At 47.2% G+C, this 16,470-nt stretch overlaps 1 protein-coding gene across 1 annotated transcript in view; it reads left to right on the top strand.

The window, feature by feature from the left end:
- The first annotated feature begins 215 nt into the window (after nucleotides 1–215).
- The window catches only part of LOC137430931 (serine/threonine-protein kinase 17B), a 56,763-nt gene continuing 40,508 nt past the window's right edge, over nucleotides 216–16,470 (top strand). The window contains exons 1-2 of the mRNA XM_078781248.1: nucleotides 216–624; nucleotides 14,966–15,178. Of these exons, the coding sequence (XP_078637374.1) occupies nucleotides 563–624; nucleotides 14,966–15,178 (275 nt within the window). The 5' untranslated portion in view covers nucleotides 216–562. The remainder of the gene's footprint in view (nucleotides 625–14,965; nucleotides 15,179–16,470) is intronic.

Raw genomic sequence — 16,470 nt, 5'->3', positions numbered from 1 at the left:
AAGTATATCTCCGGGGGGTGCAGGGGGACCTAGTCTTCCTACTAGACTACAACCTATATACAGTAAGTACCACCTCCGGTGAAAGCCGCCGTCCGCCCGGTTGCATTGAGCAAATTACCGAAGCACCGCCCTTTAGCGCTGATTGGCTGAATTCCACCGCACTGCCGATCAGCTATTGGTGAAGTCCGCTCAAGGGGCGTAACGCTCTCTCAGCTTTAAAGATCCTCCGGTAAAGAGGATGCAGGTTAGGTAGGTATACGCTATCGGTAAGAAGTTGATTCGGCGGTGAGAAAACGGGGTTAACGGTGGTAGAACGGGGTTAACGGTGGTAGAACGAGGTTAACGGTGGTAGAACGAGGTTAACGGTGGCTAAACGAGGTTAACGGCGCTTCTTGTTCGGGGTTCGTTTAATAACCCTTTGCTCCGTCTTGGCTTAAAAGTGGATGAACCACACTGAAGACCCGACTGTTACTAGTAACGATAAAATAGTTAGTACCTGCTGGTGAAGTTATTCAGTTAACGTTACCAAGTGGCAGGACACGGGTTAGTGACCGCTGGGGACATGAAGCTCCGCAAAGATCCGTTCAGCGAGCGCTACAAACTACTGGAGAACGAGTTGGGCAGGTGAGGATTCTGCGCTGGAAGTGGTTGGTGTGATGCTGTTGTTCATGGTGGTGGTGATGCTGTTCATGGTGGTGGTGATGCTGTTCATGGTGGTGGTGATGCTGTTCATGGTGGTGGTGATGCTGTTCATGGTGGTGATTATGCTGTTCGTGGTGATGCTGTTCATGGTGATGCTGTTCATGGTGATGCTGTTCATGGTGATGCTGTTCATGGTGATGCTGTTCATGGTGATGCTGTTCATGGTGGTGGTGATGCTGTTCATGGTGGTGGTGATGCTGTTCATGGTGGTGGTGATGCTGGTCATGGTGGTGGTGATGCTGTTCATGGTGATGCTGTTCATGGTGATGCTGTTCATGGTGATGCTGTTCATGGTGATGCTGTTCATGGTGATGCTGTTCATGGTGGTGGTGATGCTGTTCATGGTGGTGGTGATGCTGTTCATGGTGGTGGTGATGCTGTTCATGGTGGTGGTGATGCTGTTCATGGTGGTGATGCTGTTCATGGTGGTGGTGGTGATTCTGTTCATGGTGGTGGTGATCGTGGTGGTGATGCTGTTCATGGTGGTGGTGATGGTGTCGATGAGGACGATGGCACTGAGGAGTCAGTGACTACTCGTGCTTTCCCCAGTGTGTATTGATGTCGCAACAATTGGTGTGCGCAGTTCGGTCCGAACCGTGATGTCCGTCAGTGTCCGATGTCCGCACTCCCAGCGAGAAGGCGATACGTGATGCACTTGCACTGTGTCCTTCGGCTCCTCGGTGCCCCGACTCGAAGCCGCTCCGTATGAAACGTTTGGTCTTGTATCTGCTGGGACCTGATCAATAATGGGACATGATCACATGATTTCTTACTGAGGATGTAATGTTCACCGTCCGGTGTGTTTATGTAACACTGTGTCTCCCCGCATCCCTGCACACTGCCTCCTCCACTCAACCTGCCTCATCCCCACATCCCCACACCCAGCCTCCTGCCCTCACCCTGCACCCTACCTCCTCCCTGCATCCCCACATCCTGTGGTCTCCCCTCACCCTGCCTCCACCCCCCACCCTGCTTCCTCCTCAAATCCCCGCACCCTGCCTCCCTCCTTTAATACCGGCACGCTGACTCCTACCCTCACCTCGCACCCTGCCCTCATCCCCTCACCCTGCACCCTACCTCCTCCCTGCATCCCCACATCCCGTGGTCTCCCCTCACCCTGCTGCCTCCCCAAATCCCCGCACCCTGCCTCCCTCCTTTAATACCCGCACCCTGCCCTCATCCCCTCACCCGTCACCCTGCACTCTTCCTCCTTCCCGTATCCTGCTTCCTGCCCTCACCCTGCACTCTACCTTCTCCTTGCACCTCCACATCCTGTGGCCTCCCCACACCCAGCCTCCTCCCCGCATCCGCACACCTTTCCTCCTCCCCGCATCCTGCTTCCTTCCCTCACCCTGCACTCTACCTTCTCCCTGCATCTCCACATCCTGTGGCCTCCCCACACCCATCCTCCTCCCCGCATCCCCACACCCACCCTCCTCCCCGCATCCCCACACCCACCCTCCTCCCCGCATCCCCACACCCTTCCTCCTCCCCGCATCCCCACACCCTTCCTCCTCCCTGCATCCCCACACCCTTCCTCCTCCCTGCATCCCCACACCCTTCCTCCTCTCCTCATCCCCACACCCTTCCTCCTCCCTTCACCATGCACACTGCCTCCTGTCCTCATCCCCACACCCTTCCTCCTCCCTTCAGCATGCACACTGCCTCCTGCCCTCATCCCCACACCCTTCCCCCTCCCTGCATCCCCACACCCTTCCTTCTCTCCTCATCCCCACACCCTTCCTCCTCCCTTCACCCTGCTTCCTCCCCAAATCCCCGCACCCTGCCTCCCTCCTTGAATACCCGCACCCTGCCTCCTCCCCTCACCCCGCACCCTGCCCTCATCCCCTCACCCTGCACTCTTCCTCCTCCCTGCATCCCCGCATCCTGTTTCCTCCCCTCACCTTGCCCCTCCCTCTCCCATGAGTATGCTGTATATGTTAACATAAGTAACATCTACATCGCAGTGCACAAGTGATCCGAGTAAAGGGAGAGCAGAAGGAGGAGAAGGGTGGAGGGAGGGAAGTGTAACATTCCGGACAAGTGATGTTTTTTTGCCTCTAAAGTGTTTTTGCTTCACCGAGTCACGAGGTGGTCTTTGTTTTGAATTTGAATCTGCTAAATGATTGTCCCATATGGAGTGGTCTAACTTGCAGCGCCTGGTCCATTAGGATATCCAATGTGGAGTACTCTCATCGCCTGGTCCATTTGGATGGTCTATGTGAAGTGGTCTAACTCACAGTTCCTGGTCCATTTAGGATGTTCCGCATGGAGTGGTCCAACTCACAGTTCCTGGTCCATTTAGGATGTTCCATGTGGAGTGGTCTAACTCACAGTTCCTGGTCCATTTAGGATGTTCCATGTGGAGTGGTCTAACTCACAGTTCCTGGTCCATTTAGGATGTTCCATGTGGAGTGGTCTAACTCACAGTTCCTGGTCCATTTAGGATGTTCCACGTGGAGTGGTCCAACACAGTTTCTGGGCCATTTAGAATGTTCGACGTGGAGTGGTCCAACACAGTTCCTGGTCCATTTAGGATGTTCCACGTGTAGTGGTCTAACTCACAGTTCCTGGTCCATTTGGGATATTCCACGTGGAGTTGTCCAACTCACAGTTCCTGGTCCATTTCGGATGTTCCACATGGAATGGTCTAACTCACAGTTCCTGGTCCATTTAGGATGTTCCACATGGAGTGGTCCAACACAGTTTCTGGTCCATTTAGAATGTTCGACGTGGAGTGGTCCAACACAGTTCCTGGTCCATTTAGGATGTTCCGCATGGAGTGGTCCAACTCACAGTTCCTGGTCCATTTAGGATGTTCCATGTGGAGTGGTCTAACTCACAGTTCCTGGTCCATTTAGGATGTTCCATGTGGAGTGGTCTAACTCACAGTTCCTGGTCCATTTAGGATGTTCCATGTGGAGTGGTCTAACTCACAGTTCCTGGTCCATTTAGGATGTTCCACGTGGAGTGGTCCAACACAGTTTCTGGGCCATTTAGAATGTTCGACGTGGAGTGGTCCAACACAGTTCCTGGTCCATTTAGGATGTTCCACGTGTAGTGGTCTAACTCACAGTTCCTGGTCCATTTGGGATATTCCACGTGGAGTTGTCCAACTCACAGTTCCTGGTCCATTTCGGATGTTCCACATGGAATGGTCTAACTCACAGTTCCTGGTCCATTTAGGATGTTCCACATGGAGTGGTCCAACACAGTTTCTGGTCCATTTAGAATGTTCGACGTGGAGTGGTCCAACAAAGTTCCTGGTCCATTTAGGATGTTCCATGTGGAGTGGTCTAACTCACAGTTCCTGGTCCATTTAGGATGTTCCACGTGGAGTGGTCGAACTCACAGTTCGTGGTACATTTGGGATGTTCCACGTGGAGTGGTCTAACTCTCACAGTTCCTGGTCCATTTAGGATGTTCCTTGTGGAGTGGTCTAACTCACAGTTCCTGGTCCATTTAGGATGTTCCATGTGGAGTGGTATAACTCAGTTCCTGGTCCATTTAGGATGTTACATGTGGAGTGCTCTAACTCACAGTTCATGGTCCATTTAGGATGTTCCGCATGGAGTGGTCTAACTCACAGTTCCTGGTCCATTTAGGATGTTCCATGTGGAGTGGTCTAACTCGCAGTTCCTGGTCCATTTAGGATGTTCCGCGTGGAGTGGTCTAACTCGCAGTTCCTGGTCCATTTATGATTTTCCATGTGGAGTGGTCTAACTCACAGTTCCTGGTCCATTTAGGATGTTCCACGTGGAATGGTCTAACACAGTTCCTGGTCCATTTAGGATGTTCCATTTGGAGTGGTCTAACTCGCAGTTCCTGATCCATTTAGGATGTTCCGCGTGGAGTGGTCTAACTCAGTTTCTGGTCCATTTAGGATGTTCCATGTGGAGTGGTCTAACTCAGTTCCTGGTCCATTTAGGATGTTCCGCATGGAGTGGTCCAACTCACAATTCCTGGTCCATTTAGGATGTTCCATGTGGAGTGGTCTAACTCACAGTTCCTGGTCCATTTAGGATGTTCCATGTGGAGTGGTCTAACTCACAGTTCCTGGTCCATTTAGGATGTTCCATGTGGAGTGGTCTAACTCACAGTTCCTGGTCCATTTAGGATGCATGTGGAGTGGTCTTACTCACAGTTCCTGGTCCATTTAGGATGTTACATGTGGAGTGGTCTAACTCAGTGCCACCCCTGCCTGTTTGTTTGTCTACGGTTTGTTACTTGCAAAATCGAAGATTTTTCAAGCATATTGGTCGGTTGTGTTTGTGGTTCTGTCTGTTTGTTTGTCACCGGCCTACAGGTCACAATTTTCAACCGATCTTCACCAAACTTCACCAAATGGTAGAGTTGGTCAGAAGCCTATTGTTTTTGGGGTCAATAGGTCAAAAGGTCAACATAGGCCAAAGATCACCAACTTTGCTAAATTTCTAAAATCCTCAATTTTCATCCGATTGACTTGAAATTTGAAGACCACTTGCATATCTGCTCACTGTATTCAACCACCAAGTATTTTTGAGGTCAGCATAGGCCAAATGGTCAACATAGGCCAAATTTCTAAAATCCTCAATTTTCATCCAATTGACTTGAAATTTGAAGAGGAATTGCATATCTGGTCACTGAATTCAACCACAAAGTATTATTGAGGTCAACATAGGCCAAAAGGTCAACATAGGCCAAATTTCTAAAATCCTCAATTTTCATCCAATTGACTTGAAATTTGAAGAGGACTTCTGTTCACTGAATTCAACCACAAATTATATTTTAGGTCAACATAGGCCAAAAGGTCAACATAGGCCAAATTTCTAAAATCCTCAATTTTCATCCAATTGACTTGAAATTTGAAGAGGACTTGCATATCTGGTCACTGAATTCAACCACCAAGTATTCTTGAGGTCAACATAGGCCAAAAGGTCAACATAGGCCAAATTTCTAAAATCCTCAATTTTCATTTGATTGACTTGAACTTCTTAGAGGATTTATATATATGGTCACTGAATTCAACCACCATCTATTTTTGAGGTCAACATAGGCCAAATTTTTAATATCCTTAATTTTCATCCGATTGACTTGAAAATTGAACAGCATTTGCACATCGAGTCACTAAATAGGGAAACTAACTAGTTTTGTGGTCAAAACGTCAAAGGTCAACTCAAGGTCAACCTTCCAAAATCGTCATTTTTCATCTGAAAAATCGTAAATTTTCATCCTGTTGACCCGAGTTTTGATCAAGATTGTAAATTTTCATCTTCATGAAATGGACAATTTGCTGTATCAATGGAAAACTTTGGGGGGGTGGGGGGGGATTTTGCAAGTATCATGCTACGCATGACGTCTTCTTGTTTGTTTGTCTGTTTGTTTGTTTGTCTGTGAACAGAATATTTCAAAATTATGGACGGATTCTGACAATTTGTTGGAGAGGCTGGGTGTGTGACAAGGAAGAAATGATTAGATTTTGGTGAAGATCTGGATCTGAGGATGTTTTAAGTGATTCTTTGCCATTGAGTGATCGGGCTAAAACCGATTATACATAATATACGGATTATGTATAATGATTTGGATGATATTTGGCGGACAGGTTGGGTATGTGAAATGGCCCAATCAATTATATTTTGGTGAAGATCCGATAATTTTTAATTTCTTAGTGATTTTTCACTATTGAATGATGGGGCCAACAACGATACATGGCATGACATTTCAAAAATGTGTGGACGGATTATGACAAAACTAAGTGGTTGAGTTGGTTTGGTGACGAGATCAAGCCGATTCGATTTTGGATCAGGTCCCAATCCAGATCAGGCCTATCAGAGGATAGAAAACATAAACTGTTCATACTGGTGGAGGTGTGTGCTCTACCCAGTGCCCTTCTAGTTGAGATTGTAAAAGTCTCTCTCAGGAGCCTCAACTTCGTTGATTTTCCAAAGGTCCTCGTGTTGGCACAAAAGGCCAATTTAGATAATTGTTCTTGTACCATTTCCTACACAGAATTGGCATTACTTGTTGTTGCTTCTAATAACCACTTGGATCATTAACCGTCCTGGAGTTGCTTTTGCACAAACATTGAGCGTTTAACTCCAATTTCAAGTTCCAGGAGTCGCGTGCTCTTCCTTTGTGGTCACATGACACTGGGTGTGCAAATAAGTAATTTCTGAAGGATGTCATTCATGACTGATGCATTTTGTGATCATGTTGTGATTTGCTTTGCTGTGATTGGTCAAAGTCCTGTTTATTTGCCTGTGTGATAACTAGAGGGTCTGTGATGGATCCTCCTCTACCTCATGGACAAATTAATGGCTCCAAAAATGTTATAAAAAGTTTCATCCAGTGAGAGTGGGTTGGAGGAGAGGAAGGGCCAAGCATGTGGGGGGCATGTAGGTGGAGGGGTGGGAAGCAAAGCGAGGACCATTCATTGGTGGGGAGCGGGAGAGGGAGAGGGAGGGGAGGCGAGAAGAGAAGAGAAGAGAAGAGAAGAGAAGAGGAGAGTGAACTTTCGATTCCAAAAGAGTGTGATTGTCCTTCCAGCTGTTGTACAGCTCAGTTCAGGCATCTCGAGCATGGATAATGATTTTAAGGCAAGTGTTTTTATTTTGAAGTCGACCTTGAACTGCATTTGTATTTTTGGATATTCACTGTGGATGGAAGAAGGAAGGAGGAGGGGCAGGGTGGGGGTTTGGGGGGAGAAGCAATTTTTTTTAGTTGAATCGAGGTCTGTGCTCTCCGTCCTGGGAAGATCCATTCGGGGGATGTAAACGAGAGAAGCTGTACTTTCAAAGATGATGAGATTCCGCGGATCGGGGTTGGTACAGACCAGACAGAATTTGAGATCCGAGATGTTCGTGAAGTTCTCTGACAATTTCCTGGGAGCTGTTTGAAGAGCGACAGGTTGTTCAAGAAGTGCAATAACATTTCCAAGTTTCTTGCCAGTAATAAGACGGTGCATATCCTCCGACCCAACGTGTGTGTACACATGCAATTTACACAAAACGATGGAGGCCGGGGATCTCTTTATGGACCCACAGGGTATGTTGGGATCTTGGCCCTGATACACCTTTGTAGATCCTGGGGGGGAGGATGGGATACTAACCTTTGCATCGGACAGATTTTGGGTTGTCTTACTTTTATACTGTCTTGTCTTATTTTACATTAGAATAAAGGATCTGGTTGACCCATCAGGATTCTCCGTCATCCAATTTGTACAAACCACAAGGTCATCATTTCAATATCGCCAACACTCTTCTTTTGGACAAATGTGTCATTTCCTATTGGACAAATAGTTTTCAGTGTTGGTGGCAGTTGTCTATTTCAATACGCCACTTATTACTCAGCCCTTCACTCAACATTGGTCTCTTTGGATGAGGTTTGGTAACTGACGAAGTTACCATCTTTGAAAGATCAATATAAATTTGCTTCTTTGATTGAACGTGTTATTTGGTGTGTTCCAAGGAGGGATTGTAATGTTACAAAAACAGGGATATTCTTGCATGTTATTGATGCGTTATACTTAGTGTTGTGTTGTACCAAAGTTGTAATTATGATTTGTGACACAAACATCATACTTGGTGGTGCAATATGCAGTGACGTTGCTGTACACGGTGACGTTGCGGTGACGTTGCGGTGACGTTGCGGTGACGTTGCGGTGTGCGGTGACGTTGCAGTACGCGGTGACGTTGCAGTACGCGGTGACGTTGCAGTATGCGGTGACGTTGCAGTACGCGGTGACGTTGTGGTATGCGGTGACGTTGTGGTATGCGGTGACGATGCGGTGACGTTGCGGTGTGTGGTGACGTTGTGGTACGCGGTGACGTTGCGGTACGCGGTGACGTTGCAGTACGCGGTGACGTTGCAGTACGCGGTGACGTTGCAGTACGCGGTGACGGTGCAGTACGCAGTGCGCGGTGACGGTGCGTTACTTAGTGTGTGGTACGCGGTGACGTTGCGGTATGTGGTGATTGTGTGGTACGCGATGACGTTGCAGTACCTGGTGACGTTGCAGTGCGCGGTGACGTTGCAGTACCTGGTGACGTTGCAGTGCGCGGTGACGTTGCAGTACCTGGTGACGTTGCAGTGCGCGGTGACAGTGCAGTACACGGCGACGTGGCGGTGCAGTGCGTGGTGACGGTACAATATGTGGTGTAAAATTTGTGATTTCTGATGTTTTATTTGAGGTTTAGCGTTTTTGATCTTTGTTGATTCATATACTCGTGCTGCAAATGTAACTTGAGGGTGAATTTTAAATGTAGGTGTTTATCCAGCGAAATAAAACATGGAAACTTTGAACAGTTTGACGACATAAAAGCCACTTGAGGACACACAGATAACTGATCTGGATGATCAGCCAATGGCAGACAGCTATGCATTTGGACATGAAAGCCATCAAATCCAAGTCTCAGATATTGTTAGTGTGGACGGATTATGACCGTAGGTAGGCCGGATGGTCGCTGAGGTGAGGTTACGCTGAGGTGAGGTTACGCTGAGGTGAGGTTACGCTGAGGTGAAGTTACACTGACATGACGTTACGCTGAGGTGTGGTTACGAGGCGATTCCATCATGATAGGGGGTCGAAACAAGACAAACTTGCACGACACTTTGAAGAGCTCACACCTCCGCCAGGCTGAACAGTTTAGTTTTGTATCCCACTGATAGGCCAGATCTGGATCCATACTTGAACTAAAATCCAATCAGCTTGTTCTTCTCACCTAACCAACTCCTCCACCAGGTTTTATCATAATCGGTTCACAACTTTTTGAGACATCGTACGATATATTTCTCAATGGTGAAGATTATTTCAATTTAAATTGTCAGATGTGGAGGTTCACCCCCACCACTGCTGGATCTCCCATCCTTCTCCTCCTGCTGGATCTCTTGAGTGCCCCTCCCCCCCCCCCCCCCCCTCTCCTCTTCCCAAACCATTTCGCTCCACCACATTAGCCGGTCCGTACTGGGCAGTTTGCTCGCCTGCCCCTGATTAGAAAAGGTGAGTGTGAACCGAGTGTGTGACCCCCAATTAGGTTGGCCACATCACCCCCAGGTAAACGGTGTCAGATGGAGGACCTTGGAAGATTTGGCTGTCTGATTAGGACTTCGACATTAATTTTTTTTATTTTTTTTGGTATACAAGATTGAGGCTCATGAAAGAGCTAACATTAATCACATAAAAACAAATTGACGCATAAAACATGATAAAGGGAGCGGGAGACAAGATGGGGAGAAAGAGGGAAGCACACAAGTACAAAAGTAAAGATCGGACATCGGCAGATCTGTGGGAGGGAGAGGGCTTGGTGGGTTGGGAATAGGAAGGTTGAGTTAAAAAAAACAATAAAAAAAACACACATGGACACTGCTACGACTTCCAGGAAAGAAGTCGGTATTTCAAAAAGTGTATCTGGGGTGAATTAGCGGGGGTAGAAAAGATCAAGGTTTTGGATGGGGGAAGATAAGAGATGGTGGGGAACAGCTGTTTTAAAGACTTGAAGGGAGGAGAGGGATTGAAGAGAGTGAGGAAGTTTGTTCCAGAGGTGGGAGAAAAGAGGAATGAAAGAGTGAAGGTGAGCAGAGAGCCGAGATTTTGGCAGTTTCACCAGAAGAGGGTTGCTGGCAGATCTTGTGTGACATGCAGGAATATTTGGGGGACAGAGTACAGACAGAGCTGGGGGAGGTAGGCCGGATAGCAATCGGTAGAAGACAAAGACCACCTCCCTCCCTGCCTGCAGTGAGTAAGAGAAAGGCCCTCGGAGTTAGTTTCATCATGGGAGATTCCAATGATTCTGAAAGCTTTGCTTTCAACAGCGTGAAGCCGAGCTCGGTGTGAGGCAGGAGCACCAGCCCAAAGCGGGGGAACAGTATTCCATTGAGCTGCGGATGAAAGCCTTGTATGTGGTGAGGAGCTCAGGTGTGCCAAGGAAGACGGAGGACGCATGGCTTGCGGACTTCCTCTCTGGTCGTAGTCAACATGTGGCCCTGAATGGTTTTCTCTCATCTCCCCTTCCTGTTCAGGCTGGAGTTCCCCAAGGCAGTGTTCTGGGCCCTGTGCTTTTTCTGGTCTTCATCAATGATCTTCCAACTCTCTGGAAAAAATCCTCTCTATCTCTTTGCTGATGACTCCACTCTCTGCTGTCCCATCAGATCCGATCTGATGTCTGCAGCCTCCTCATGTCTGTCTCCTCCTCATGATCTGATGTCTGTCTGCAGCTGATCCCTCAGATTGGCAGTCTGCAGCCTCCTCACTCTCTGCAGACCTGGACAAAATCACAGACTGGGAAAATAAGTGGAATATGTCTTTCAATCCTGACAAATCTCACACTCTCACGTTGTCTCTCTAAAAAGACTGACTGGACAACCCTCCAATATATTTTCTCAACAATCCTCTTCAAGAAGTTCTGTCACTCAAGCTTTTGAGTCTCACTATCTGCCATGATTTTTCTTGGGAAAACCACATTTCCGAGCTGGCCTCCAAAGCTAGTCGCCAACTGGGCATCCTCCGTCGTGCGAAGTCCTTCCTTGGCACACCTGAGCTCCTCACCACATACAAGGCTTTCATCCGCAGCTCAATGGAATACTGTTCTCCCCTCTGGGCTGGTGCACCTGCCTCACCTAGCTCGGCTTCATGCTGTTGAAACCAAAGCTTTCAGAATCATTGGAATCTCCTGCGATGAAGCTAACTGAGGGCCTTTCACTCACTCACCGCAGGCAGGTTGGTGGCCTTTGTCTTCTAGTGACTCCTCTCCGGCCTTGTTCCCCCAGCTCTCTGTGATCTGTCCCCCAAATATTCCTGCAGGTCGCACAAGATCTGCCAGCATGCCTCTTATGGTTAAACTGCCAAAATCTAGGCTCTCTGCTCACCTTCTCTCTTCCATTACCCTTTTCTCCCGCCTCTGGAACAAACTCCCTCTCTTCAATCCCAATCCTCTCTCCAGGTCTTTAAAACAGCTGTTCACCACCATCTCTTATCTTCCCCCATCCAAAACCTTGATCTTTTCTACCCCCGTGAATTCACCCCAGATCCACTTTTTTGAAATACCGAATTCTTTCCTGGAAGTCCAAGCAGTGTCCATGTGGGTTTTTTTTTTTTTTACCCCTCACATCCTCCCTCCCCCTTCCCATACCTCCTCCCCCCCCCCCCCCAAGCCCTCTCCCTCCCACAGATCTCCCGATGTTCCTGCTCTCCATTTTGTTCTCCCGCTATCTTTATCATATGTTTTATGTGTCGGTTTGTCTTTTTGTGATCAATGTTAGCTCTTACACTAGCCTCTATCTTGTATACAAAAAAATAAAAATAAGGGGGAGCGAAGGGGAAGCCGTAGCCAGAGGTACTCCTGGGGGTGAGGTGGAGAGAGCCGGAGTGCCGCGAGAGTGAAGAAGAGTTTTTGATAAAGATATCAACCCCACCTCCAGGATGAGGCTCAGGTCTATCATACCTGAGGAGGGAGTAACCAGGAAGAGATATTAAGGAATCAGAGACATCTTGAAGGAGGAAAGTTTCTGCTAAGCAGATCACGTCTGGATTGTCAGAAGCAACCTGAATGGAGAGATCAATCAGGTTTGAGCGAAGGCCCCGGATGTTTGAGGTCCATACCATTAAGGAAGAGGAAGGGCAAGCATCGGATACAGGACAGGGGAAGGGTTGGGTAAGATGAGGAAGAGGAAGAGGAGGAGGAAGAGGTAGGGAGAGCTGTTGATAGTGTGTCAGAGATTTCAGAAGAGCGAGGAGAAAGGGAAGGATGAGAAGGACAAAAGGTTTGATGGTGATTGGATGAGGCACAGTGAGGTGTTTTTTGAGGGGGGGGGGGGCAGAGTGAGGAAGAAGGTTGGAGGAGGTGAGAGTTGGAAGGGAGAGGAAGCAGGGAGAGGTGAGGGGGGAATTTAGGAGGAGTGGGGAGTTTAGGAGGCGAGGGGGGAGTTTTGGAGGGGAGGGGAGGGGTGAGTTTGGATTTTAGAAAGTGTTGGAGATTCATGGAAAACGAACATTTGTTGCAAAATGAGTTTCTTGTGATTTTTGAGTCAGAGATCCTTTTGAAAACGTTGGAGGAGGGGTGGAATGCAGGTGAGTTTAGGGAATGTAGGAAGGAAGAACAAAGATTGAATTTTTATTTGAAATGAAGAGATTTGGTGAGCAACTCAAAAACAACCATTCGTTGTTTGGTTTTTGGTCTTTCCGTCTTCTACCGACTCCTCTCTGGCCTTGCCCCCCCAGCCCTCTCTGGGCTCTGTCCCCCAAATATTCCTACAGGTCGCACAAGATGTGCCTGCAACCCTCTTATGGTTAAACTGCCAAAATCGAGACTTTCTGCTCACCTTCACTCCTTCATTCCTCTTTTCTCCCGCCTCTGGAACAAACTCCCTCACTCTCTTCAATCCCACTGCACCCTCCAGGTCTTTAAAACAGGTGTTCACCACCATCTCTTATCCTCCCCCATCCAAAACCTTGATCTTTTCTACCCCCGCTAATTTTGGTCCCCTTGTGTTTTATACCTCTCCCCCCCGCCCTCCCCCTCCCACGCCTCCTGCCCCCAAGCCCTCTCCCTCCCACACTTCTCCCTGCTCTCAAATGTTGTGGCTGTGTGCTTCCCCTTCTCTCCACATCTTGTCTTCCGCTCCCTCTTTTTGTGTGTTTTGTTTGTCTGGTTGATTTGTTTGTGAAATAAATGTTAGCTCTTTCACGAGCCTCGATTCAGTATACCAAAAAAAAAACAAAAAAAAACCTTTTAAAGAAGAAGAAGAAGAAAAGCGTGTTATAATATACAACAGAATAAAACACTCCAGGGAAAGTTTAAACAGCTTAAAACTAAACCGTGGAAACTATCTGGGGAAATTCCCTAAATGAGGGCATGAAGGATTCCTAAGGGGGATTAAGGATTCCAGCACAGGTTCAGAAGCAGGAATAGAAGAATAGGATTTGACAGCCAGGAGAGCAAAGCACAAAGGAACAGGAGGGTGCATAAGCAAATATGTTAGTACGGGAGGAGTGGCCTACTTGTTAAATTCTTCGTTAATGTTTTTTTGAAGGTTAGGTGATTTTAAAGTTGCCCCCCAAAATAGTTATTTTTTGCTTGTTTTAAGTCTTATTATTACGCTACTATGATTCTACATGCTGTCATGCTGCCCTACATGCTAACAGGTGTTAGCAGCTGCTGTGCTGAGGTTCGATCTGTGTGGTGCTGCCTCGTCAAGTTATGGAGTTCCATTTGTGTTTATTCGCAGCTTAGTTTGGTCACAAAGAAACCATCAGCGGTATGTTGTCCTGATGAGCCCATAATAAGGGCCAAATCTCGATTGACATCTCTGTCTTCGTTTATTTGTGACCATAGAGTCAGCAAAGACTGGGATATCATGTGGATACCTCGTAATTGTAAAAATGCGATTTGAACTTGTCATTTTCAATGAACATGTACTCGGTCATGTGTGACAGCAATGATGCATGGAAGGTATCAATGGAAATCTGAGGATCTCCTCATAATTGGTAACCCACATGTAAATTGTCAAACTAAATAACCTTTGCATATTAACCCCTTGAATTCGGATTACCTTTTTTTTGATACGCAGTGTGTGTGTGTGTGTGTGTGTGTGTGTGTGTGTGTGTGTGTGTGTGTGTGTGTGTGTGTGTGTGTGTGTGTGTGTGTGTGTGTGTGTGTGTGTGTGTGTGTGTGTGTGTGTGTGTGTGTGTGTGTGTGTGTATACATACATATATGTACTCACGAGGTATCCTTACACATTGTAAGCAATAACAAACCGTACTTTGTATGCAGGTACATAATAAATATAAGCTGAAATGATTATACGCAAGCATCGACAAGCTGCTGCTAGATATCAATTTCGGTTTATTTATTCAATGTGGACACGTTTACGGTTTTTACATAAATTTTCATTGATTTTTTTTTATTCGTAGTTCATGGTTATGGAAATTTCAATTTTCAAATCCTTTATCGATCGAGTTTTTAATTTAATTATTCTTTTTAATGGACCGTTTTATGGTTTTGTAATGTAAATTTTCATTTATGGACGGTTCTGTGATTGTTACTGGTGTACCGGCTTCGATGTTCGCCGGCACGCCAAGTTTCAGCTTTCTACGACGCCCAGAAGGTACCGAACATTAATACCTGTCATTCAGTGGTTAGAAATAACTTTATATATTATAAAGCTCTTTCTAATGACTGTCTGTGTCTGTGTGTCCCACACCAAGGTAAATATATATACATTTGACCATTAATGTAACCCGGAGTGCTGAAGCCGATGTGTTATTTTGTTAAATGTTTCTTTCTGGCAGGGGCAAGTTTGCAGTGGTGAAGCAATGCATCGAGATTGCGACCGGTGAAGCATTTGCTGCCAAGATAATGCGCAAGCGTCGGAAGGGACAAGATTGCCGCGCGGACATCGTGCACGAGATGTCCCTGTTGGAGCTGGCCCGGCCGTGCTCGCGTGTGATCGGTCTACACGACGCTTACGAGACGCACTCCGAGATCACACTCGTGCTTGAATTGTAAGTTCTCACCGGCCTCTTCCTTCTCTACCCTTTCGCTATTCTGAGCACCGGTCTCATTTAGCAAGTGGTTGAAGTGTGGTGCATGTGGTGCACGTGGCTCGCGTGTCGATGCGCCATTTCCCTAGACCTGTCTGTGACATCTGTGTAGATTGCCTTAGATTTCCATCGCAGCGAGAGCCCAATTTTGTGGCAGATGGCCAACGCCGTCCATAATTTGCGTGCGGACTGTGGTCGGACATGCCATCACACTCGAGGGAAGGAGTGACCCGGCAAAATAATCTCGGGGATTTCGAACCCGCTTGGTTTTTATTTATTTATTTAATTTACATTTACCTGAACGTGAATTATTTATTTATTTAGGTTTTTCCTTGGTTAACCGCGTTATCAGTTGTACCAGGTGTGGTTTTACTGTTTGCTTCCTTTTGAGTGTTGCTAACCCGAACCTGCATTTGGATGTTGTACGCGTGGCACGGGTTGATAATGTGCTTGTACTTCCTGTTGGTTCTGTTACCGAGAATGTCCGCATTTCTACCTTCAGCACTTTTCACATTTTCTTATTTTGCGCATTTCTTGTAAGTTTGCTCGTTCCGCTTTGAAATGCCATGTTGCACCGTTAAAAATGACAGACGTTTGCAATTCCCTTTCGACCTGCTTGAGCCAAGGAAAAGGCAATCGGTCACGAAGACAAACCTGTGTGATCTTTGAGGAGGCACAGTCTGTGAAGCAGAAGTTTGTTACCTTTCAAATTGTCATTTGGACTTCGCTGAACGATGACGACTCGGGGATGCGTCGCTGCGGCTGCTTCACTTTTGCTTTAAGAATGAAACTTCTAATCGCTGGAACCAAAAATGCGAGACGGTTTGTCGCCGTGACCACAGCACTTCCATGGCAGGTGCTGCCGTTTGCCTTTTCCAAAATAAATGTCAGAGCCAAATGCCACGGCCATGACTCTCGGGCCTCTGCGGGAACATCAATCCCGGTGGTGCTGCAGCCGTGGCCTCATTTGGACGAGTCCGACTCTCTCTGTGCATCTTTTAATTATTCGTTATTTTTAGAGAGGATGTGACATCTTGAAATGTAATAATGAATCGGATCAGAAAAGAAGAAGAAGGAGAATGAGGAGGGTTTGGTAGTTTGTGATGTGGGATGGGGCGGCGGTGGTTTGGTGTAGACCCAACATTCCTGTTCAACATCGATATCTTTGCGCTTCCGGTTCGTCTATCACTGTCGGACTTTCCAAAAAATTTCTGACCCGGTTTGTCTTTCGACTCTGCAGAAAATCTTCCAGT

Source organism: Myxine glutinosa, chromosome 7 (assembly GCF_964187855.1).
Source record: "Myxine glutinosa chromosome 7, kmMyxGlut1.1, whole genome shotgun sequence".
Lineage (NCBI taxonomy): Eukaryota > Metazoa > Chordata > Myxini > Myxiniformes > Myxinidae > Myxine > Myxine glutinosa.
The sequence above is the reverse complement of the archived record's forward strand: the minus strand, read 5'-3'. Positions and strand labels throughout refer to the sequence as shown.